This window comes from Micromys minutus, assembly GCF_963924665.1.
Source record: "Micromys minutus genome assembly, chromosome: 22".
Taxonomy (NCBI): domain Eukaryota; kingdom Metazoa; phylum Chordata; class Mammalia; order Rodentia; family Muridae; genus Micromys; species Micromys minutus.
Window position 1 is genome coordinate 2,234,627 of NC_137957.1, and position 25,794 is coordinate 2,260,420.

Here is a 25,794-nt window from a genome sequence, read left to right on the forward strand (position 1 = left end):
GCTGCAGCCGCCGGGCCTCGAATGCGCCTGCGCACCGGCTCCCGGCCCCGGATGCGCCTGCGTGCCTCCTTCGGGCCCCGAATGCGCCTGCGTGCCACACCCGGGTCTCGAATGCGGCTGTGCGCCGCTGCTGCCGGGCCGGAAATGCACCTGCGCGCCACTGCCAGGTCTAGAATGCGCCTGTGCGACGCCTCTGCCGGGTCCGGAATGTGTCTGCGCGCCCGCCCGCGGGGCACGCCGGGAAGTGTAGTCTTCTTCCCCCGCCCTGCCGCGCAGGCGCCTTGCGTTTTCGAAGCCCCGGAGGCCACCGTCGCCTCCGGCCCGAAGAGCTCCGCGGATGCCTGTGTGCGGAGTGGCGGGCAGGGCTGGGCTGCGCGCTGAGGACTGCCAGCTGCGATTTTGGGGGCCTTTTTTGTGACGTCCAGGGGGCGTGGTTGTGGGTGTGGCTTGCGCGGGAGCAGAGCAGGATCCGCCCTTGTTTCCCAGCATGTAGCTATGGATGTCTCCATTTGGTCTCTTTGGGCTCAGGTAGAAGGAGGGCCCACAGAATATGACTTGGGGTTTACAGACCTGGCTTTTAGGAGGTGGAGTCTGAACCTCCTCCCTGGAAGGACCCTCATGTTTGGCTAACCTTTGACCACTCCCTAGTCCTGCTTAAATAGACCAGAAAGCAGTGGTGAGGGATCTCGAAAAGTTTACAGGAGCTGGAACGGACACGTAAAGTCCCTGAGGTTGTTCAGCACAGACAATCCACACTGCTTTCTCGGACATTTGGTCATGAGTAGTGGGGGTGGCAGCATATTCAATCCTTGTAGAAGGGTGTGTGTGGTGTTCCCAAGACCTCTAGGGGTGGGTGGTTCTGGCCCTAGGCTGTGCTGGTCACTGACTGTGGGCGTTCTGGAGGACTACAGCTGCATCAACAACTGGGGCTGGGAAAGGGCAGCTCCCCATCACAGGTGCTCCAACATCCTGTTCTGGCTGGGGATAGCAGGTAGACCTGTTTGGGGGACAGGGAAACAGTGTCAAAGGCGGGGTTGGTTGATGTGACCAGGGAAGACCAATACTACTTGCCTGTCCTCCCCTGGGGGCTCTGGCCCTTGGGCTAGAAAGCTTTCTGGTCATGCTCCTTTTTTTTTTTTTTTTTTTAAGATTTATTTATTATACTGTACACTGTAGCTGTCGTCAGACTCACCAGAAGAGGGCATCAGATCTCATTACAGATGGTTGTGAGCTACCATGTGGTTGCTGGGATTTGAACTCAGGACCTCTGGAAGAGCAGTCCGTGCTCTTAACCGCTGAGCCATCTCTGCAATCCCCATGCTCCTTTTTTCAAGGGTTATCTGGTTCTGTTGTCCGTGCTTGGCTGCCCATCTTAGACTGTAACCTAGTTGTCAGCACATAGCAAATAGCCCAGGCTTTTCTGTGTCTGAGATGACCACTCCCACAGCCTAAGCCTAGAAAGCCCTTGATGTATAAGATGGACAGGCTTGCTTCCCCTTCTTCCAATTGGAACATACTCCTCCCTATAACGTAAACCTATACCTGGGCTTCATAGACATCCTGAATGCTGGGTGTTGAGCATCTGGAAAAGGTGTTGGCCTTGCTTCTGCTGACTGAAGTCACCTACCTTGGCATGTTTGGACATGGGTGTCATGACCCAAGTCCCTAGCCACAGAGACTGGTGGTCATCTGATGAGTATAATCCAGGCCTCCTCAAAGCAAGGGGTCACCCAACCAGAACATTCTGGCTGCCTCCACGCCAAGCTGTAGGGAATGGTTCACGATAAACTTTAATCCTGGGCACATCCTAGAAACAGGACCAGGAGGTCTGGGCAGGGATTATGGGATCGTTTCTTCCTATAAGACTCTGAACAACCATGACATTCTGGAAAGCTGAGACCTTCCAGGAGTTAGAAGTTGTTGAGAAATGCTCTTCTGGTTGAGACGGGGCTTTATCATGTAGCTCTGGATGGCCTGGAACTTGCCGTGTAGACCAGAGTGTGTAGTCAGATTTATAGTTGTCTGCCTCTGCTCGTTTGTGCTGAGATTAAAGGTGTGTGCCACCACCATTAGACTTATTTACTTCTGAGAGGGTCTCTCAAGGCTGGCCTTGAACTCTTTCTGTATCTAGATTAGTTTAGAACCTATGATCTTTCTGCCCCAGGCCCCATTTCTGTTAGTGTTCATCCACATCTGACTTCCCCCAGATAGGAGACTGTGAAGTTTTTTTTTTTTTTTGTGTGTGTGACAGGGTTTCTCTGAGCAGTTTTGCTATACTCCTAGAGCTCTGCAGATCAGACTGGCCTCAAACTTAGAGCTCCACTTGTCTCTGCCTCCCGAGTGTTGGGACTAAAGGTGTGCATCATTTGAATTGGGCCTTTTGTCACCTGCCAAGGGACAGCTTTATGTTCAAGTGTAGGTTCATGGTGACCTTGGATGTAGCCCTCCAGAACCAGGCTTCTCATCTATAAGAAACACAGGATGAAATGCTATTGAAAATTCTTGCTGGAGCAGGAGCTGGGCGGGGGCTTCGGTTTGAAGCTGGAGCTGATGGTAGGCTGGGTCTGGGCTGGGGTTGGATCTGAGGCTGGGGTGAGTTTGGGCTGGGCGGAGCCTGAATGGGGGGGGTGGTGCGGCTGGGCTGGGCTGGGCTAGGCTGGGGTTGGGACTGGGCAGAGAGCTTGTACACAGTAGAACTGGCCCAGAAAGCATAAAGTCCTGGATTTCATTCTCAGCACCACATAAATCAGACATGGTGGCTCACACTTGACATCTTGGCCCTTGGGGGTTGGTAGCAAGAGAGTCAGAGTTCAAGTCATCCCTCAGCTACATGAGATGTAAACAAATGTGTGAAAATGTGCCACCCAGTGGTATCACAGGACCGCACATGATGGGTTTGGAGGCAGTAGCTAAGCCTGCTGCTATGGCTCTTTGAGGATCAGGGAAAGGGGACATTGTAGGGTTACTTGCTTTGCATGGACAGCTTTGCCCAAAGGAGAATGTCTGTTAATAAATCTCTCTGGTTCCCAGAACATGTAGACCTGTCACCTCCACGGACATGCTGGACGAAGTTGGTAGGTGGGTCAGGAGGGTGAAAGGCAGAGAGTCAGGAAGATGGTGTCTGTAGAGGAAAGGAGCCATGGGCAAGGCTACTTCTCTCCCTTTACATGTGGGATGGACCAGCTGTGGTTGGGTTAATGAAGTGAAAAGTTCTGGTTTCTTTGGAAACTCTGTTGTCCTATGATGCTTTTCTGAAGCAGACACAGGTGAGAGGACCTGTGTGTTTAGAAACTCTCTGATCCCACATACAGTGGGAGTGGAAACTGGTTTGTGTGCTCTGCCTCCCTGTTCTTTGCTGACAGCATGCATGTATTGGTTTGCTTTACATTGTGTTGCTGAGCTCCATTTGTGGTGACTTCACAGAAACTCACCAAAGGACTTCTGTGAGATTCCTGTGGCTTCTTGCTGTTTCTGTGGACTTGGGCTGACTGGCCTTGTTTCTTATGGATTGAAGTGCCCCTGTTGATTCATGTGTGGTGTCTGTCGAGTGGACTGGACTGGGCACAACGAAGACTGGAATGGCCCCAAAGAACTATTTCTTTTTTAAAAAACATTAATTTATTTTTATTTTAAATGCATTGCTGTTTGAGGGTGTTGGGTTCCCTGGAAATGGAATTGCAAATGGTTGTGAGGCACCATGTGGTTTCTGGGAATTGAACTCAGGACCTCTGGAAGAGCAGTCAGTGCTCTTATCCACTGAGAAATATCTCTTCCACACCCCCCCCCCCCAGAACTATTTCTAAACAGGTTTACTTCTCTGTATCCTAATAACTTTTCTTTTCCATTGCCTCTGGTGGTGTTGGGCTAGAAGAGAAATTGAACTCTTATTAAAGTAGGTTTTGAAAAAATACGTCCTGCAATTCCTGTATGTGGGGCTAAAGGGAGTGCAGCAGAGAAACAGCCTCCATGGATAAAATAAATATGCCTGGTGGTGCACGTGTTTAAGCCCAGTACTCCAGAGACAGAGGCAGGTATATCACTGAGTTTAAGTCAGCCTGGTTCTAAGATAGCTAGGACTACAAAGAGAAACCCTGTCTCAACAAACAAACAAAAAGCAAAAATAATAAAGTAATAAATACACCATCTGTGGTAACTAATCTTGTGAGAAAAAGGCATGTCAAAGGTGAGAGAACAGGAGATCAGGACAGCACAGAGGGCTGACTGTGGCCATGGGAGACACTTCTTGGGGTTGTGACTCTCTGGATAGCTGGTGGGGCATGAGGGCCTGATGTTCAGAGAAGCACTAAGAGAGGCTGCAGTGGTAATCACACAGGGATGCCTCAGCAGAGGAGAGGGAGTCAAACACCTACAGAAGGGTTTCCAGGCAGAATGCTCAGAGAGGATTTTGTTAGTGACCTGGTGACCTTTTTGCTATCTGTGGAAGCACACACCCAATTTCCCCAGAATGATTATCCCCAGACTCTTCCAGCCCTTATCCATCCTTAAGGGAGAGGCCACGTGGACTCTGTGGCCTGCTGACCTCCATCTCTCAGCCAAGAGACAATACTAGGTTTGAGGCCTTTTGACTTTAAAAACCCACCCTCACGGGACGGTTAGAGCTCTGCTTCTAGAAACTTGGCAGAAATTTGACATTGGATCAGGACAGAAAATTAGGCTCCAGTAAGAATTGACATTGGGCTAGGACAGGGAAGCAGTCTCAGATAATAATATTTACATTTAGGCTGGTAGAAAGCTCAGGATGAATACAGCTGGAGGAATGTGTACTTTGTATCTCCAGGGGTCTGGTTAAGGCTCTGAATACAGTAATCAAGGAGCCTTTGTGTATGCTTTGTTTGTTCCTTAACTACTGTTTCTGCCTTAGGACTGACCTTATTCTCTGCTTGTACTTAGAATGGTATAGACTGGAGAAAGACAAGCTGGCTTTGGCCTTAGAACAGGCTGGGGTCAAGTTCCAGTGCTGTCTAATTGTCTTGAGACCCGGTGGACTGAGCTGGCTCGGTCAAAGTCACATGTATTTTGTAGGAGTTTCTGTTGTGCACCTGGAACTGGACTGATTATTGCCTGGAAACTTTTTCCCAAATTGTACAGTTACACATTTGCTGACAATGAACCACCTGGCATTAGACTTCAGGAAGTCTGATTCAGAGTGATGAAGTCAATCTGTGACAGGTTCGCACTGTCTCTCTACTGGTTCAATTCCGTGTTTGACACCTGCAGAGGCCCCCTTAGATAGCTGGGATTTTAGGGTGTCAAAGAGATCTGGGTGATTTGTGACTACTACAGAGGAGGTGGAGGGTCCTTCCATAGGAAGCTATGGGTTGGGATAACTCCAGGCTTGGCTCACTGCCCCGTCTTTGCTCTTAATGCACTTCTCCTACAGCCCCAGGGCTTCATCACAACAGCCCAGTCCGAGGGATAGATTGCCTGAGCTAGCAAGGCAGAGAACACAGAGCCTCACTCTGGTCCTGGCCCATGGGTAGCTTCTGCGTGGCGGGGGCAGGGATTCTCCCTGTTACCTGCTTGGTGAGCTCCCAGAGGAGTTTCTAGAAATCTCTTTTCTGGTCAGTGTTGATTGGCTCATGTCCCAGTGCTGAGAGGTGGGACAGGTCCAGCCTGTCTCTGACCAAACATGGGATTTAGAAAGCACAGATGTAGCTGGGCCTGGTGGCTGATAGAAAGCTGAGGTGGAAGGATCAAAAGTTCAAGCCAGGGCTGGAGAGGTGGCTCAGAGGTTAATAGAACTCGCTGCTTTTCTAGAGGTCCCGAGTGCAAATCCCAGCAACCACATGGTGGCTCACAACCATCTGTAATGACTTCTGGTGTGTCTGAAGACAGTTACAGTATTCATATGTAATAAATAAATCTTTTTTTTTAAAAAAAAAAACAGTTCAAGACAGCCCAGGCAACTGAGACCTTGTCTCAAAATACCAAGGGCAGGTGAGATGGCTCAGCTGGTAAAGGCACCTGCTTGACCTGGGTTTAATTAGTGGAAGGACAGATCTGATTTCTTCAAGCTGTCCTCTGACCATCACAGAATAAAGGTTTAATACAGAGGGCTGAGGGCCTGGCTAAGGGCGTGGTCAGGGGGTAGAGTCCCAGCCTGGAATCTCCCATAGAGCTCAGGGGTGCACTGTTGGGCTCTACCCGGAAATGTCCTGGTCTCCCCTCAGCTTTGGTGATTCCAAGGGCTCTTGGGTGACCTGCAGCATATGGCAATGGCCAGGGCGCTGCACACGGGTGACCAGCAAGGCCGGGTCTTTTTAGATTTTATTTCTGCGAGTGGGGTAGGCAGGCCAGTACAGAGAGGGTTGAGCTGCAGGTGCTGGTCCTGCAGGGTCCAGGTGGGTTCTCCTTTTTGGGTGATAACCCTGTGCAGGATGTCGGGACATCAGTTTACAGGTCCCAAGTCCACGCCTTCCTAGGCGGGTAGAGGAGTGTGGGTGCATCGTGTCTTAGCCCACTGGCTTGACCTTGGCAATGAAGAGGGCTGCAGCTTTCTCCAGAAACTCCTCGCGGGCCATGGGCGCGCTGGGTCGTCTCCCGGTTGCTGCCCTGTCCAGGGCACGCGCCAGGCTGTCGGGGCCCAGGCGGGAACCAGCTTCCAGGTAGTGGGTGGGCGCCGTTGCCAGGTCTCCTGCGCTCAGCGCACCCTCGAGCGTGTCCAGCACAGCCTGGCCCACACGCCGATCGGCCACCGCTAGACCAGGGTCCTCCAGTAGCTGGAAGAGGGCGCTAGCGCGCGCCACGAATTCCAACAGCACAAAACAGGACAGCATGCCGGTCCGGAAGATGCCTAGAGGCACAGCCTCATGGTCCCGGCACTGGATCTTGCGCAACAGCGGTGCCACCACCTCCTCAGGCGCCCCTCCGTCCCTGCAGACGCGCTTCAGCAGCTCGCTGTATGTGCGCCCATCCAGCCCCGGCTTCTTCTTGCGGCCGCTGGCACTCAGGCACTCATAAGCCACGCTCACGTTGTTGTTGAAGGCCGTCCTGCAGGGACATTGGGATGTCAGCAGCCCTTTCCAGACCCACCTCAGCTCTTCCATTTGTCTGCCTCTCCCTTCAGAGCACTAGGCACCCCAAGTGTTGGCTTTCTTAAAACTGATTTGAGAGGCTGCAGAGATGGTTCAGTCGGTAGGCCTGCTCTTATTGATGACTTAGGTTCGATTCCCAGCACCAACATGGAGGCTCACGACCATCTGTAACTCAGTCCCAGAGGATCTGATGTCTCTTCTGATCTCTGACACAGTCGTCAGGAGTGCACTCGGTGTGCAGACACGCATTCAAAGTACCCACACATAATACAATTTAAAAGAGTATCTAAGATAAAAATGGTATCTCTTAATCCCAGCACTCAGAGGCAGGTGGATGTCTATGAGTTCAAAACCTGCCTAGTCTATAATAGTGAGACCTTGTTTTAAAAACAACCATAAGCACAGATGTGTTTGTGATGGTCTGAGGACATCTTTCTTACCCTGTGTAGTCCTGGCACCCACTCTGTACACCAGGCTGGCCTCAAACTCACAGAGCTCTGCCTGTCTCTGCCTCTGGGGTGCAGGATTAAAGGCCCGTGCCACCACACCTGGCTCAGAGGACAACTTGGAATTGGGCCCCTTTTATCTTCACACGAATTCCAGGAATTGAACTCAGTTGAGTTCAGCAAACACCTTTACTGGATAAGCCACTGGAGGTTCTGTCTGAGTCTGTCTGCAGCTGGGGGATCTCGAACTCTCCATGATACTACAGATGTTCTTGAATTGCTGATCCTCCTGACTCTCCCTCCTAAGTGCCATCACCATCAGCTTAAGGAGAACTTATTATATATGAGTACACTGTAGCTGTCTTCAGACACACCAGAAGCTATCAGAACCCATTACAGATGATTGTGAGACACCATGTGGTTGCTGGGAATTGAACTTGGGACTTCTGGAAGAGCAGTCAGTACTCTCAACTACTGAGCCATCTCTCCAGCCCCAGGATCAGTTGATATGGTGCTGGAACCAGGCCTTTGTGTATTCTGCCAGCCGAGCCCTGCCCAAGCTCAGTTCCCACTCAGACTGGCAGGCATGTTGCTGGCATCTATGAAGGAATCATTCACTGTGCCCGCAGCACAAGGCCTGGGGGACGAGTGCTTACTGCCACCCTTACACACTAAGCCTTAGTGTGCTGTCTTCATGCAGTCATCCTGTGGCAAGCTAGCTCTTTATTTTGAAGCAGGAGCTCTCAGTAGCTGAGGTTTGAGCCCATGACCTTTCTGCCTTAGCCACAGTGGCTGGCTTGTAAATAGTTTTATTGAGACAACGTGGCCAGTTCTGACAAGGACCTGTGGCTAAATCCCATTCTCAACTAAGAGCTAGTGTGCATAGGGAGCGTGGCTTATTCCCTGGCCCAAGGATGGTGTCTTCCTTGTGGACCACAGATATGAACACAGCCTTGTAGAAAATTAGACTTTGAACAGGCTGATAGTCTGAGGGTGGGCTGCTAATCTCGAGGGGCCTCCTTGGATGATTCACCTTCTAGAATTGTGTATAGTAGATGTTTAATAAATATCATTCAGCTGAAGCAGATGCCCAGAGGATAGACTGTGTCTTTTGTGAAGGTCACTCAGTAGGGTTCCAGCTGTGATGAGAGCTATAGAGATGCTGGGGCTCTTTGTTACAGCAGCACAACATAGCTCTTCCTGACTGATACACCTGTTCACACACCTAGGCATCAGCTCTCTTGTCCTGATTCTAGCTTCTCTGACAGTGACAGCCAGGGGCACAAGGCCTGGGTCCTTGAGTAGTTCCTGTACCAGGTCCAGATCTGCCTTCTAGTGTCACTGGCCTTCTGGCACTGCTTCTGCGAGCCTTGGTCTGCTCACCTATGGAATGCAAACCCCAATTCTGCACCTCCAGATTCTTGGAAGGGTGACATACATAATCTTGTGCTGGCACAAGGGGAGGGCCCCGCCCACCTTGCCTTCCTTACCTTGGGCTGTTTACAGCCACAGGATGGATAATTATGGCCTGGAACAAGGACACCTACCTCTCAGGTGGCTCACATCCGCTCCCGTGAATCACCATTGAGTCACTGACATGTGAGTGAGGCAGAGACAAGATGGTGAGCTCCAGCTTTGGGAGAACCTGGTCTGGGGCTCCACTTAGCACATCTCTTTTTGCCTCAGTGCCAAGCACTGTGCACACTCAGTGCTCCCCCCTCCTACCCCCTGGGACAGAGTCTCTGTCCAGCCCTGGCTGTCCTAGAACTTGGACTACAGACCAGGCTGGATTTGAACTCACGGAGATCTGCCTGCCTCTGCTTCCACAGCGCTGGGACTAAAGGTGTGGATCAGCACCGTCAGACTTCCGTCCCTCTTCCTGCCAGTGGTTTTCCCTGTGGCAGGGCTGGGATGATGTATGGGGAACATACCACCGTTCTAGGTCTTTCCACTCAGGGAACTCCTAGCAAGGACCCTGTATGGTCTGGGGTGCCTCACAAGGAATGGCTTGTGGCAGAGGGAAGCTTAGGCTGGGTAGCCTTTCAATGTGACCAGCTGGTAACTCATTTAAGTCACAAAGTTTTGCTTGGTTAAAAGAGCCCTAAGAGAGTCATGAAAACTACTCCCTAACAGCTTCAGAACAGTTGGGTCAGTGTCTCCCCTGCTATCATCAGCAGTGTGGTGGCCTGAAAGGTTGGCAGAGGTTGCAGCCCATGGCTGTAACTCTTGGCTTGGCTTCTGGTGGCCAAGGCTTCAGTCATCTTCCAGGTTGAACAATGACCCTGAGTGACTCTCATAAGCTGACAGGGAGATAGGATGGGACTCTCCCCAGATCTGATGCTATGTTGGCCTTACAAACTCAGCCCCTCAGTGGCTTGGCTTCTGCTGACAGGCTTCAGGGCAGGACTGCCAGGTGTGGAGACTCACACTCTTTTCATTTATTCACAGGGTCTGAAATGGGGAAGAGAGCCTAGCTCTGTGAGCCACCAGAGAGACATGGCTGTGTCTCATGGAGTCACACCTGGATGCATCTTTGGGGATTTCACCTGCCTGCTGCCCCCTTCTTCCCATGCCCCTTGCCCTCTTATGTGGCTGACAGTGGTACCACACTAGGTCCTGGGTAATGACTTCAAGTTTGTGTCTACACGGACTGTGGTAAACACACAGCTCTCACTTTTTCAGCTGGTTAAAGTGAGGCCCTGCCAGAGGATGGCAGGTATGGGTCCAGTGACAGGCAGGGTTAGGATAGTGGCATGGAGGTCAGGTGGTGAAGGACAGACAGACCTGAAGACATGGTCACAAACCCTCCCTCAGATCCTGTGACTTTATTCTCTGTGAGGCTGTGACTTCAGCTCACAGAGAACACTTCTATTTTAAGTCACTAAGCTCACTGCTATTCATCCATCCCTGGGAGAGCATTCTGGATGCCCCAGGAAGCAGTTTGTTCCTTGTCCCTCCTCCTGTGGGACACCTCAAGGTGCAGTCCTGTGTGCATGGTCTCCCCACTCATACCCCCCATTGCTGTCCCAGCTGAAGACTGTGCCCCTCCCACCCTGGCCACATCAGATCACCATGCCCCATCCTCCCCTCCCTGGCTATCATCTTGGATACTGAGCCCCTTCCCCCTGATGCAGAGATGTCTCGTCGGCTCAGCTGAAAATGTTTGATCTCTAGACTTTCACTTCCCTAGGGAAAGCCACTGTTGCCCTCCTCCCCTACCCTCCAGAGTCTTCCTCCATGCACCCTTTGTAAAGCCACTCCCATGCTGAGACTTCAGGCACCAGCTCATCCCTTTAGTGACCCCCCTCCCCCGGTGGATGATGCCTATTCAGCACCTTCCCTCATCCACTATGCAATGAGAAAGTGTTCTAAATCATCTACACTGGACTGCTCTCACTGCGGAGCTCCTGCAGGGTTCACATCTGGTTCTAGACCAGCCTGTCCTCTGCGGGTGCATCTCAGTAACTTCTGTCTGTGGCCTGGGCCACCTCCTGTACAAGCACCAGAGCTATTTATGCTACCTCGCTGGATTTCTTGACCTCCAAAACCCTGAGCTGTGAGGACAAAATGGACACGGGTTCAAAAGCAACCCCCTCCAGGCTCTAATCATCTGGAGGCTCATGCAATGGATGGACTACAACTCCCGACACTTCCTACCAGGACCACAAATTCCAGTACACCCGCGCTCACTGCGGCCGAAATCGACCCGAGGCCTGCCGGCGCACCCGACCACCTCAAGCCGACCAGGCTCGGGAAAAGACAGACCACTACTCCCGGAAACGCCCCGAGCCGGAGCAGAGTTGTGCCCTCGCGGGGCCTGTCGGGAGTTGTAGTCCTGGCACCCCGCCCGCCATCGGTCCGCACCTCTGCGAATGGTGAGCCAGGCGAAGGTGCCACAGCGCGCGGCCCAGGCGCTGTTGTTGCAGGAGGAGCTGGCCCGGGGGCTCCCCGGCGCCTCCGTTGGCCGGCGAGCGAAGACCCATGTTTTCGAAGTAGTGCGCCAAGAAGGCGATGGGCTCCTCGGGTCGGGTCTCCAGCACCTTCAGGAGGGCTGCGCGCAGCATCTCCGTCACTCCGACTTGCCGTAGGAAGTCCTCTTCACTCTCAGCCGCCACCACCGCCTGAGACACCGACGTCCGGCCACTGTCCGGGAAATTGGCCGCTGGTGCTACTGCCAGCCGCCGTTTCTCCACTGCCGCCATCTTTGCTAGGGGCAGCGGGACCGGAAGCACCGCCATAATTCACGGCGCGAGGAGAAACCCTCCCTGGACGGCCATTTTTGTTAAGGGCAGAGGCAGCTGCGCCCTCTCTGAGTGTCTAGCTAATAACAACCGCAGGCTACCTTTACCCCTGTGCCCCAACTGGCCTTTTGTGTTTGTGTCTCTCCTGCTACTCCATGACTGTATCTTCTAGCTGCAGTCTGGAATCGTGAGCTTGCCAGACTTCAAAATGGTCCCCCAGGAAGGACCTGGTTTCTGGCTTGAAGCGCGATACCTTGCCATCTTGCTAGTGGGCAAGTCTTCCTAAGCATGGTCTCCTAGCAACCAGGCACTCTGGGTACCAGAGAAACCCCACAAAGCCCACCGGGAATCTAGGGCTGAGAGTGGGGTTCAGACCGTTTTCTGTGTTTGCGCTCAGATTCGGTCTGGGCTCTCCTGGTCTTTTGGCCTCACTTCGTCTCCTTCCGAGAGTTTAGCGATCCTGGAGCGGAGCCTTCGATTCCCCTTCCTTCCCCAGACTGTTACCGTTCCTGACCACCAGATGGGGATGTTCTCGTTCTAACGCTGAACTGCTGTGGCTCTCTAGTATCTTCACCGCCCTCTTCTGTGTTATCTTTGGCTGTTTATTTACTGACATTTTTATTCCCTTGTTCAGCATTCTTACCGCTCTCCAAATACTCCTTTGTTATACTCTTTTTCAAAAAGATTTATTTCATTGTGTGTGTGTGTGTGTGTGTGTATGTGGGTTGTGAGCCACCATGTGATTGCTGGGATTTGAACTCAGGATCAGGACCTCTGGAAGAGCAGTCAGTGCTCTTAACCACTGAGCCATCTCTCCAACCCCCTTTGTTACTCTTGTTAAGTGCAGGAATTTCCCGGTCTAGCATCCCCCTGCCTGTTGCTCGGGCCTCCCAAGGTAGACTGGGATGTGTGCCTGACTCCAGGGACTTTGGGTGTAGAGCCAGGAGATGCATAAAGCTTCCCTACTTACAGTAAGAATGAATACACCAGTGCCTAGATACAAGACCTTTATTTAGTTCTGGGCCAGCAGGCAGGAAAGCCCAGTATCTGGGAGGAGCTTGTAGGTGTGCTGACCACCAAGGAAAGAGGCCCCCAGCCCTACATCTGGTCATCCTCTGCCTCCCTTAGTCTGGCATAATCGAGCTTTATAGGAGTGTGCATGAGCCGGTGTCTGGGCGAGGACCTGGCCGGTAGCATTTCCACAGGCGGTAGGCAAGGAAGGCCAGTGCAAGCAGCCCCAGCACCAAGCTGCTAACCCACAGGCTGGCTATAGAGGCTGAAAGAGTAGGAAGAAAGGCTGCCATCAGTCCCAGTGCCTGCGGCTCCACAGAGGGAACTGCACACAGGCCCTTTCTCAACTACCCAGCCTCTACTTGGGTAGAGAACAGTCACCCAACCAGACATACTCAAAGACAGCATGGAAGCTGGAAGACAGAATGAAAACGTACTTAAAGGGAAGGTTTATGTTTTTAAATTAGGGTCTCATTCTGTAGCTTAGGCTGACGTGGACCCTTGTGCTACTGTACTGAGGCCTTAGCTGTGAATCATCATAGTCTCTATTTGTCCTTGTCTGCTTTTCTGAGACAAGGGTCTTCTATGTAGTCCTGGATGGCTGTTGTGAAACCCACTCTGTAGACCAGGCTGGCCTTGAACTCTGCCTTCTGAGCACTGAGGAGGCTCAGGCAAGAGCATCATAGTTCTTTCAGCTGTGAAACAAGTTTGAAGCCAGCCTTGGGCATATAAAACTGATGTTAAGAAAGCTTTTCTTACTGTTGGTTTTCCCTGAGCTCCCTGTCTCTAAAAGTCTGCAAGGTGCTTCAAGTTCTAAGTGGTCTCACAGACAGGAAAGCATACTGAACGTGGGGAGAACGGAGGCTAGGCATGGCACAGACCCATTTGTCCAACCCTCCCAGGGCCCCAGCACTCACAGGGATTTGGGATCACCTGGCCAGGAACATACAGACTGGTCACCTGCCCGCCAGGGTACAGGCGACACTGGAACCAGCCCTCTGGAACGGGACCTGGGGGTATCATGCTTAGCCAAGCCTGGGCCCCAGCCTCCCTCTTGTGGTAGGCTGACAGGTTGCCAGGAGCTAAGGTCCAGCGCACAGTCACTCCAGGTCCACAGGATGCTTCACAGAGCAGTTCCCAGCCTGCCTCCAGGTCCTGGTGGATTTCAGGGTGGCAAGGTCCCTCGGAGCTCAGAGTCCTAGGGCTAAGCTTGGGGTATGGAGGGGTAGAATGTAGGGCCATGCTGTTGAGCCCAGTGGAGACTACCTCAGCAGTATGTGATGAGGTCAGGGTGTAGGCCTCAGCAAAGGTCGTGCTGGGGGGCTCTGGTGAAGTCTGGCTCTGTAGGACTGCAAACAGAATGAATGTTCTTCCCGTAGCCTTACTTTTCCTCAACCCAGCATTGGTCCAGAACCCATCCAACACCCTATCCCACCACTCAAGAGACACAGGGCATCATAGTAGTTGGGACCAGGAGCTGATGACACAGAACAGTTACTGGGTACTGCGTCCTATGCAAGTCTACCAGGCCAGTGTTTGTTTGATTTACTTTGGTTTTTCAGAACAGGGTTTCTCTGTGAAGTTCTGTTTTGGAGCTCTCTCTGTGCATTAGGCTGGCCTCAAACTCAAGAGATGCACCTGTCTCTGCTTCCTGAGTGCTGGGCTTAAAGGTCTACACCGCCACCACCCAGCTAGGCAAAGCGAAGCATTTGTGAACAGGAAATGACAGAAATATCATTTTGGGGCTAGGGCAGAGTAGGCCCTTCTCTTTTGAATGAATCTTTTCTCTGGCTGCCTTGTAGGATGGACATTGGACAGTTTTGTTGGGGATTTACAGGTGGGAACAAACAGTCATGGTTCAAGCCTCAGAGCTGCTGAGCCTAGAGGTAGGTAGGACCCAGTGGCCTTACCTGGAATCTCCCTTTTATAGGTCAGCGCCAGTTTGGGCAGCTGCATGGTGACCTGGCAGTAAAGGGCAGGAGGGGCAGGGGTCCCCAACGAGGGTAGCAGCCAGCGTTGTGTCACTTGGAACAGCGGTGTGCCCTCAACCTCTTCCATATCCTCTTCTTGCTCTGGTTCCAGGGCCTGGGCGCCTTCCAGTCTCCGTTCTCCCAGCAGCAAAGAGAAGGAGAGACTGTCCGGGCTCGCGGGCAGGATGTTGTGGGCTGTGCAGGACACCACCTGGTCCTGTCCAGGTACAAGGAACTTCGGGGACACTGCCAGCTGGTCTGGGAAGGCTGTGGATTGATAGTGGGGCCCAGGGCTGAGCTCGGAGGTCAGGGCTAGGCCAGGCAAAGGTGAGTCTGGAGTGAGTGCAGCCATGGCCTCCAGAGGTTGGGACAGGAAGGGTGGGTATGTCAGCCTTGAAGGTCTGCAGTGTTGGGGAGGCAGTGGACTGTGGGGACTTGGGGCATCGGTATGGCGCAAGGTCCTGGACTCCCCTTGGGTAGGTGGCACCTAGAAAGGCAGAGTTGGCCTCACCATACACAAGGATCCTCATGGAGTGCTGGAAGCTTTGATTCGCACAGGAGCCCACGCACACGCGAGTGCCTGCGTCTGACGGCATGCCGTGAACAGAGAGGATGCTGCTGCCTGGGAGGGTCTGCACACTGCCCAAGTTGGTGTCCAGGCCATGCCAGTGCACCCGGGCTACCCCCTTGTCACAGGACATGCTGCAGTTGATCTGGAGGGATGTGCCCATGGCCACAGCTACCTCAGGCTCAGAGGGGTTCACCTGGAAGGACTGGCCTTAGGAGTAAGAGCATTAAAACTGTTGGGATGACGGGGACCCAGATTCCAGCCATGACCCTGGGTTGAGACCCCAGGGCTCTAGACCTTTGCTCCAGGTTCCTGGGCCTTGATACGAAAGCAGCCAGAGTCCCACTGTCCCAAACCCTGGATTTCTGTAGCTTTCCCCAAATCTCCCTTGTATCCGGTCATCTCTCGAAGCTTCCTTCCCTCCCCACATCCCTGCTTACCTCTGCTGAGCTGGAAGGGTACCAGGGCCAGCAGGAGGGCCAGGATGGACTCCATGCCTTCCTCTCTGGCTTGTGACCGCCAGGGGAAGCGGTTTAAATAATAGTGGGCTGGCAACTTCCTAGTGTCTGAGACCCTGCCTCTCCTCCCTCTTCTGACTGCCTGCTTTGTGGGAATTTCCCAGGGGGCTTTCCCAGCCTGACCCCCACTTTGTAGGAGGCAGAAACGTGGAGGCTAGAGGTGAGGCAGGTACTCAGGAACACAGTCGTTACTGATGGGCACGGAAGGTCTGGGAAGATTTCAGGTCCCAGTTCTATGGACAGGAAGGCTGAAGCTAGAAGCTGGAGGTGGGTCACCATGGTGGGTCAAGTGCATGGAAATCTGCCAGTCCTAGGTTGTTCCTCCCACCCAGCTGGCTAGAGCTGTGCCTTCACCTCCACATGTGGCCACATGCAGGTGGCAGAGAGGCCTGTCCTGGTTCTGGATGGTGGGGGTCCCGGGCCAAGTGCACCAGTGTGGGAGTTCTGAGGCCTGAGTTCTATGTGATATGTGTCTGGGATAAGTCACCAGTTTCCCCCTAAGTCTTTATCTTTTCATTGCAGGTCTGACAGAGCCTAGGCCGGGGGCTGGCTCACGCTGACTTGCAATGTCTCCACATTAGCTTTGGTAGATTCTTGTGGGACAGTGGACCTTGCCAGGAAACTTGGTAAGACTGAGTGGGTTCAGAGTTCATGGTCCCGAGGCACCCACCATAGACGGTAGGCAGCTCCCTGCTCCCTGCCGTACTTCCCACATAGGAAATGTGACCTGTTGTCCTGTAGCCCAGAACAGAGTTCTCCATGCTAATGAGGTATCTAGAAGCCCTTTCTGGACATTCCTTCCTGCAAAATGTATTTAATCTCTGGTCTACCCTGGGGAGGTGGTACGCACCCATTTTCCATGATGTAAATTCAGTAAACAGTTTGGAACGAAGGACTGTCTCTTTCATCAAGAGCGCTGTGGAGGAGAATGGAGAGAACCTTTGTCTGTAGAGCTGCCGCCTAAGGCTCCTGTAGAAGCCCCTCTAGACTCCCAGACAACTGTTGCTAAGCTAAGGACTATTATCAGTGAGCTTGCCCTCAGCCCCTCAATTTCATTTCTAATGCCCTGAGACACAGTGGCATCTGCATGTACAAAGTTTGGGAAGTCCCCTGTCTCCGGCTCCTCTTTGCAGACTCGGGGACCCACAACTCTCCATCTCTGAATCCTCTGTGTGGTTTTCCAGCAGTGACCGGATACCTGGGAGTCAAGGAACCCCAGCTTTGGCCTCCCACCCCTGAGCTGTGTTTGGACACATTGCTCAAGTCCAGCACCTCACAGCAGCCGTGCGAGGTAAATGCAGTCTAGTGTTTCTCAGTTTGCCTGCCCAGCAGTGGGCAAAACGTGGGCCGTAGATCTTGGGCCTCAATGTGGAGTTCTGAGAATATCATCCATTCTTATGAGTTCTCACTCACTTTCCTCCAAGGTCAGCACACCATCTCTCCCACAGTTCCCTCCTGGCCCAGACCCTTAATGAGGAGCATCAGCTGCCTATCAACACCCCCGGGCTTGAGGGGCTTTTGAGAAAGCAGGCTAGTTTCCTGTGTTCTCGCCTCAGGTCACACCTTTGCAGCACCTCTCTGTCCTGTCCAGTCTCCAAGACCCTCCCCACCTCCCTTTTCGGCCTCCTCTGCCTTCCTGAGGCACCTGTGAACACTCGAAGTCTGTCTCTACTCAAGCATGGGGAATGCTCTTGCACAGGGTTTGGCAGCCTGACATCATCAGCAAGGTCATTTAGGAAGAGGGAACTTCAGTTGATAAAAATGTTCCCACTAGATTAGTCTGGAGGCAGGACTGTGGGGACTGATGTGGGAGGTGAGCCTTCTGTGGGTGGTACCACTCCTGGGCTGGTGGTCTTAGATGCTATAGGAAAGCCGGCGGAGCGAGCCATACGGAGCAAGCCAGTAAGCAGCATCCCACACGGCCTCAGCATCAGCTTCTGCATCCCTTCATGAAGGGCTGTGATCAGGATGTGTAAGCTGAAATAAACACTTTCCTCCCTAAATTGTTTGTGGTCATGGTGTTTTATCTCACTTAACTGTATAGGGTGAGGTCTTGTCTGCTCTGGCCATGCCCCCTGACCCCTGCTCAGCGTGCAAACTGTGGGGATCTTTCACAGTGGGGAAACCGAGGAAAGAGTAGTGGACACCAGGTTCAGGTGTGTGTGTGTGTGTGTGTGTGTGTGTGTGTGTGTGTGTGTGAAGTCAGGGCTATGGTCTTCTGGGCCCCATCCCCCACCCCTTGCCCAGCATGCACCAGTGCCCGGAAGCTGTGCAGGAAGATGACTTTGAGACAGAGGCCCTTCCCGGGAAGCTGGCCTCTTAACCTGGGTGGGGGGCAGCAAACCTGGTGAATGGGCTACTTCCCCACCCCTGACCCAGCTTCCTGCTATACCAGGGCCAGGTGGGGAGGGGTCACCAGGAGCCTGGCATTGAGGGCTGAAGGCGTGGTTCCTGCTTTCCCTGAAGGTCTTAAGGGGCACTCTTCAGTCCTGACTCCACCTGCAGGACAGTTGCATCCTGTTCATGGTGAGGAAGAGAGGGTAGGAGCTGGAGTCACAGTGCAGAGGGGACAAGCCATGGGAAGGACAGGGCTGGAGGAATGGGGGGGGGGGACAAAGAGACAGGGAGAGACAGAGATATGACAGGGGTGGGGGAGAGAGAGACAGAGAGGAACAGAGGACACGGAGGGAGAGGGACAGAGATAGAGAGACAGAAAGAGACAGGAAGACAGAGAGGGACAGAGAGAGACAGAGAAAGACAGAGAACAGAGAGAGACAGAGACATGAAGAGAGACAGACACAGAGACCAGAGACAGAGAGAGACACTGAGTCAGTGAAGGCTCAGGGTGACCTAGGGGCTATTTGTCCCCAGCAGGGCCAAGAGCCAGCAGGACACTGTTGTGTTCTCTGGGGCACCTCCTGTCCTCGACCCCCCTTCCCGCCATTGTCCTGCAAGGAGGAAGTCCTCCTGGCTCCACAGGAAGCCCCCCTCACCACTGAGGTCCAACCTTCTCAGGAGACCTGACATCCTGGCTCCCCTACCCACAGCAGGAAGGTTCCAGAAAGTAGCTTTGCTCCAGCAGTGGCTTTTTCGCTCACCCTCACTCGGTGGTGATTGTGTACGCTCACTCTTCCTGGTAGTGTGGCTCCCAGAGGTCACGGTGACAAGACACTGTCTGAGAGTCCTGGCCTGGCGTGTTGTCCAACCCTGTGGAGGTTGGGGGTGGGGTGGGGCCAGGTAGAGGTTGGACTTGAAGAGGACAGTGTGTGTGGGGGGGGTGGTAGTGGAAATTGCTCAGTGGCTAAGGAGACTGCCTGCCCTTCAGAGGATCTGAACCCTATCACGTAGGTCAGGTAGCTCACAACTGCCTGTAATTCCCAGCTCCAGGGAGATCAGACATTTTCTTCTGGCCTGTGAGGCCATTTGCATTTACATGGGATGTAATGCACACACACACACACATACACACACACACACACAATTAAAAAAAAAGTGGATATAGCAAAGCACATCTTTAATCTGGTCACTCAGGAGGCAAAGGCATGTGAGTTCAAGGTCAGCTTGGTCTATATAGTGAGTTCTAGGTTAGCCCGGGGTTATGTAGAGAAGCCATGGGTCTGGAGACAGAGGGGCTTAGCAGTTAAGAGTACCTGTGGCTCTTCCAGAGGACTGGGGTTTGATTCCCAGCACTCACATGATGGTGAACATCTGTAATAACAGTTGCAGGGGGTCTGATGCCCCCTTCTGGCCTTCATGGGCACTGCATGAATGTTGTGCCTGGAACATACCCACATATAAGATAAACAAACAAACCCGGAAAAAAAACGACACACCACCATTGCATTGTTGAGATTCACAAACGCACTCCCTCCCATACAGACCACCCACAGAGGTACGGCTAGACCTGGTTACCTATCGTCCACCGTGGGACTCTGCTTCAATCCACATGACCTCGAGCTCCCGAAATCACTGTTTTAAGTTGTGCTGAGGATGCTGTGAGGCCCTATGGGAAGGCAGGACCCAAAGGCAATAAATCATGAGCAACAAAAGAAGGTCTGCTCCGGCTGGCTGACTCACAGGGACGGTTCAACAGTTAAAAGCACCTGCTGCTCTTCCAAGAAGACCTGAGTTCAACTCCTGACACCCACACAGCAGTTCACAACTGAGTTACTGAGTTACGATTTGTAACTCTTGTTTCAGGGGATCCAGCACCCTCACAGACATACATGCAGGAGAAACACCAATGTACAGAACATGAAAACAAAGCACTAAAAAAAAGCAAAAAGAAAGCCTGTTCTGCCAGTCTTAGGGCCTGGCGGCCTGAGGAACCTCATGCTGCCTTCCATCTGGAGGACAGAGAGGAGAAAGTCACCTGCCTGGCCTCGGACTGGCAGAACTTGGAGGTGTCAGGAATCACAGAGGCTCCGGGAGGCTGGAATTCTGGTTTTGGGGACTGTATGAATGCCAGCCGGCAGGCCTGGGTCTGGACGGCTGGGGTGACACAGATTCCTAGTCAGGCTCATTGCGACACCTGCTGGCCTACAATAGGGTAGTCGGGCTGCCGGTTCCCTGTGCCTGGGCAGGTATAAGACCCCCCTCACCCTTCCTCATGGCAGATGACACTGGTCTGGGACCTCCAAGGCAGCTGGATATCCAAGACAAAAAGCATCCCACATGGGGACATTGGTCTCTGAGGAGAAAGCTGAACAGAGAGACAGGGAGCCTAGGGGAATTTCTGGTGGCCCCTCACACAGCTGGAAGGTCAGAGTGCTCTTTGGTGGCTCCTGCCTCAGCTCTCAGGAGAGGGGCCAGCTGCAGCGGGCAGGCTGGGAGTCAGGGTGGGGGGGTCACAGGTGTACTGGGGCCCATGAGCAGGGTTAGGGTTCTAGAACTGCCCCTCCTCCTTCACTGAACAACTTGGAGCCCTGACCTCAGGTCTCTTATTGTTAAGCCGGTGGACACTGCGCTGACTCCCTCACCTGAGCTACAGTGACGGGTTCAGACAGGGTGTCTGCTTGCTCAAAGGACTGATTTGGTTGGTTCGTGTTTGGTGCCTCCTGCCTAGAGGATCGTATTTGAACTGCTGCCCAAGAAGATTGAGCTCAGCCTAAAGAACCATTGCTGAACAGGTCCACTTCCCCCCACATCCTTTTCTCTTCCACTACCTCTGCTGGGTGGTGCGCCAGAGGACAAGTTGAAACCTTATTAAAAGTAGTTTGCGGGTCGAAGAGATGGCTCAGCAGTTAAGAGCACTGACTGCTCTTCCAGGGGTCCTGAGTTCAATTCTCACCAACCACATGGTGACTCACAGCCATCTGTAATGGGGTCTGATGCCCTCTTCTGGTGTGTCTGATGACAGCTACAGTGTACTCACACACATAAAGTAAATAAATATTTTTTAAAAAGTAGTTTGCAAGAAACGTATGCTACAGAGAGGCATGGAAGGGAGGCTCAGAGATGGTGGCCAGGTGTGGCTGGAAACCAGAATGTGCTCCTCCTCCGAAGGGTTAAGGCTGGAGTCGTATTTCCCCTCCTTCACCGTAGGTCCATGTGTCTGCTATACCCAAACACCCTTTCTCCTGTGTCTGCTTCTTGAAAACAGTCTTTTCCCTGTTTGCTTTAGCAAGACATCCATTCCCTTGTGTGCCCCAAAACATCATTTGACATAACTAACTTTCCAAAGAACTACAAGTTCCCACTTCCTCCTGCCCTCCAGCAGTCAGCCTTTCCATTTCTGGACTCCACACTGCCATCAGAGACTGCCTTTCTCTAGCCCTCCCTCCACCAAGGACATACCTATGGGCTCAGCACCTTCCCACATCTCCATGCTTGGCCCCACCCATGCAAGCTTAGCCCTTCCTTCTGCTCTCAGCCAAGCCCACACTTCCCTGGGGTCCTATGTCACCCCTACAGATGAACTCCAATCCCCATCATGCAGTGGGCTGTGTCTGTAGCCCACCAACCTATGGAAGCCAGGTACCTGAGTGCTTAGTCCTTAGCAATTTCAGTCAAGGATACTAGAGCTGTAGGGGGCTTTGCAGCTGAGGGAAATGTGGTTCTCATTTCCCTGCCAACCACAAATCTTGCTTAGGGGGCTTTGGCCAGTGCCCAGGTGGAGAACCTAGAGACCAGGGATGCACCCGTGGTCTCCCTGTGCGGGGATATATGTTATCACTGTAGGATTTGGCTCTGTTGGCACCATTGGCTGGGACTGTATTGATTGGATGGGCTCCTGTTGCTAGGGGCAGGAATGATGTTGTTAGGCTAGGATGCTGTTACTAGGGGCTGAGACTGGGTTGCTAAGCTGGAAGTCTGTTGCTAAGGTCTGGGACCAAGGTTTGGGATCCTGTTGCTGGGGGCAGTTACTGTGTTGCCAAGGGTGGAGACCTGCTCCTCAGCCTAAGGTCTTGTTGCTAGGGGCTGGCTGCATGTTGCTAGGTCTGGGGTCCTGTTGCTAGGAGATGGGTTCAATTTCCTTGTGTCAGGGTTCTGTTACCAAAGTTATGGCCCTGTTACTAGGGGCTGAGATTATGATGACAAGGTTGCTTAGCAGCAGGTCTTGTTGCCAGGATAGAGTCAAGTGCCTCACTTTCTGGGGATGAAGATGCTGGGGAAATACGATGTTTCACTTATTGAATTTTTATAACCCAGCCTGGTCAGGAACTCACTTTGTAGTCCAGACTGTTCTCAAATTCAATTCTCCTGCCTTCACCTCTGATTCCTCCAGTGCATGTGTGGACCACTGTATGCAAAGGCAATGTTTTGTTTAAGGTTGCCGAGTGTGTCTGGGATGAGACATAGTGGCACTGGATGCTAGGGTCCTGTTTAATATGATAATTTGTGGCAGAGCCCTGAGGTCCTGGAGAATGAGAGGAGTTACTAGGGTAAGGGACCGTCAGTAACTCAGTATGAATATTTTGAGTGATATTATGTATGTGATGTTCTAAGTACCACAGAGACTCCTGGCCCAAAGAACTTAGGTCCTGTGGGTAAAGTGACAGAGAGGGCTCTGGGGATTAACTGAGGACATCATGTGTCATAGGGAAACTGCTATCCTTCTACACCCCAACCCTCACTGCGGGACTCCAATGAGGGTCTTCACTCCTGACCACACCCCCTGCCTTTCACTGGGGGATTCTAAGCGGGGCCCCATCCCTGACCACACCCCCTGCCTTTCACTGGGGGATTCTAGGCGGGGGCCCCATCCCTGACCACACCCCCTGCCTTTCACTGGGGGATTCTAGGCGGGGCCCCATCCCTAAGCCGTGCATCCAGCTCCTCAATGGAGGATTCTAGGCTGGGGTTCTCTCCCTGAGTCACACCTTTCATCTTGGAGTTCAGGTTCTAGGGAGAGGAGTCTGAGCTTGGTGGAGTCCTGGGAAGTGGCTTATTTTGGCTCACAGCTTTGGGAGTTCAGATCAGTGAGTTTGAGCTGAAGCAGGATGTGTAGGGAGCATCCTAGTCACCTCTCCTCTGAGAGCCCGAGATTGAGAGCCGGGGTACCTGTTCACCTGTCCGCCCACCATAAGGTGCATGGAGACAGAAGAATGAAGTTGAGCCTAACCTGTCAGCAGGGCATGGAGTCACATGCTTTGATCTTGCGAGGCAGAAAAAGGAGAATATCTGAGTTCGAGGCCGGCTTGGTCTACAAAACAGGACAAAGTTCCAGGACAAAGAGGCCCTGTTGCAAACCGCCTTTTCCCCTAAACCAACCAACCAACCAACCAACCAACCAACCAACCAACAAACAAACAACTAACCAACCAACCAACACAAAATAAAGCAAAAACAAAACCTTATCTCAAAAACCAAACAAGACCCAAACGGACAGAGAGCAAGGAGGAGACAGGAGTCCCACAAACCCCTTTCAGTGACTTTAGGATCAGTCCTAGGCCCAGTCCTTAAAGTGTGCACCACCTTCCTATGCTGGTACTCAGGGGTCTTTTGGAGGACTCCAGGCGTAAGCCACAGCTTGATTCTGGCCTGGACACAGGAGCTGTGACAAGGACTTGGTTAGGTTCTTAAGCTACAGCTTGGGTGAGTCAGCAGGAAGTGAACTGTAAGATAGATTGGAGTCAGGACGGTCCCTCAAGTGGAAGCCGACAAGTAGAGGCCTGAGGGAGGGAGAAGAGGCAGGAAGAAGGCCAGGCTAGGACTGAGGTTATGCTGGCTGGATTTCTGGTGTGTTCTGGAAGAGCAGGAAACTGGAGGGGCGGACAGAGAGGAAAGAAAAGATTTTTATGGACACAATTGAATCTACTGGAACCTTTCTTCAGACACCACAGCTTCTTAGCATGTGAGCCTTTCATTGCTTGAAAGGTTCATGTCCTGTCCTGTCGAAACTGGGTGTTCTTAACTGAGGCTGGATTCCCCACCAAAGCACGACCAGTTCTGATCTGTGTGAAGGGCAGCTCTTTCTGCGAGGGAAGGGACAGTGACCAGTTCGGGCAGGACAGGTCTCCTTTGTTAGAGTTCCCATGGGATAAAGCTAGAAGGTTGTTGTCCGGCTGTGTAAGTCAGCCGGCGGGCCTGGGATAGAGAACAAGATGAGAAGTATTAGGAAGGTAAGGGGCAGCTCCAGGTGGTCTTGCAAACATCCAGCCTTCTGAGCTGCTGTGGTCCTCACAAGGCAGGGACACAGAAGAACAGAACTGGACACACTCAGTCAGGCAGTCTGTGTCAGCTGTTGTCACTCTGCCAATCAGCCGGAGTCTGTGGAAGGGGCAAGAAGCCACCGCTATACCACCAGGAGGGTTTTAAAAGTGTGTTTGTCTCTGTGCAGCCACTACAAATGGATCTTAACAAAGCATGTAAGGGAAGCAATAAGTGTGTGTCATTAACGGAGGATCCTTCATCAAGTGTCCTTTCAGGTGCTTGCTCCAGCAAAACACCACCCAACACAACCCAAAGAAACCAGAAGTTTCCACTTCAGTTCAGGCTAAACCAGCCAACCTCCTTGAATTACATTTGCATAATCTTCTTTTGCACATTGTAGGAATAGCTGGGCGGGTCTTGTCCTGAGGATGCTACTCCCTTAATTCCATTTAGCAGGTTAGCCTTCAGCATTACACTCCCTGATGCTCTCTCTCAAACAAACAATACTTTTTCCTTGCTTGCTCCTTTTCACTGCGTAAGAGTGATTACTAAAACCCACATCCCAGTCAGCACCAGGCAGTCTTGAAACCTCTCCTTTGCCAACAACACTGATCCAAGACGCTTCAGTTTAGCCTCAGGTAGATTTTTAGGGCTATGGCAGGAAGCAGCCACATTCTTTGCTTACACATCACAAGAATGGTCTCTGCCTTGGCACTGATATCGTTCTGATGACTCGAGCTGGGCCTCCCTGGGCCATGGTGCTCTTAGTGCTCCTGTATTCAAGTTCCTACTCACAGCATCCAACTGGACACCATTCAGTGTCCAAAGTCCACACTCGACCGGCAAATAACATTGTCACAGCAACACCCCACTTCTAATACCAACTTCTGCCTTAGCTTACTGTTCTATTGCTGTGAAGAGACAGCGTAAGCAAGGCAACTTACAGAAGAAAGCATTCACTGGGGGCCTGCTCAGTGTGAGGAGCCCATTACTGTCATGGCAGGGAGCTTGGCAGCAGGGAGGCAGGCAGGGTATTGGAGAAGTAGCTGAGAGCCTACCTCTGATCCACAAGTTGGAGACAGAGAGAGGCTGAATCAGGTATGGGCTTTTTAAACCTCCGAGCCTAACCTAGTGACACACCTTCTCCAACAAGGCCACACCTCCTTCAACAAGGCCACAGCTCTTAATCCTTCCCAAACAGTCCCATTAACTAAGAACAAAGCATTCAAATACATGTCTCTATGGGAGCCATTCTCATCCAACCAAAACCCTTCCCTAAGCTGCTGCTAGTCATGCTGTTTATCACAGCAGCAGAAACCATATGTAGGAAACATTACCACCTGGTGGGTCGCACATTAGCACTTGCAAACACACACACACACACACACAC

The 25,794-nt window shown here is 52.4% G+C and overlaps 2 protein-coding genes across 3 annotated transcripts; both read right to left on the reverse strand.

The window, feature by feature from the left end:
* Window positions 1–6,124: 6,124 nt before the first annotated feature.
* TPGS1 (tubulin polyglutamylase complex subunit 1) lies at window positions 6,125–11,739 on the reverse strand (the record flags this gene model as incomplete). Its single annotated transcript, XM_080935345.1, has 2 exons — window positions 6,125–7,011; window positions 11,366–11,739. 2 exons carry the CDS (start codon window positions 11,737–11,739, stop codon window positions 6,474–6,476), a joined length of 912 nt encoding a protein of 303 aa, XP_080791471.1. The 3' UTR covers window positions 6,125–6,473.
* A 1,148-nt stretch (window positions 11,740–12,887) lies between these two features.
* MADCAM1 (mucosal vascular addressin cell adhesion molecule 1) lies at window positions 12,888–15,786 on the reverse strand (the record flags this gene model as incomplete). Of its 2 annotated transcripts, XM_080935904.1 has the most annotated exons (5): window positions 12,888–13,018; window positions 13,671–14,102; window positions 14,664–14,990; window positions 15,235–15,501; window positions 15,732–15,786. In XM_080935904.1, the coding sequence occupies 5 exons, from the start codon at window positions 15,784–15,786 to the stop codon at window positions 12,888–12,890; spliced, it is 1,212 nt and encodes a 403-aa protein (XP_080792030.1). The 2 variants fall into 2 exon arrangements, with proteins under 2 accessions (XP_080792030.1, XP_080792031.1); XM_080935905.1 differs by lacking the exon at window positions 13,671–14,102.
* Between the last annotated feature and the right edge of the window lie 10,008 nt (window positions 15,787–25,794).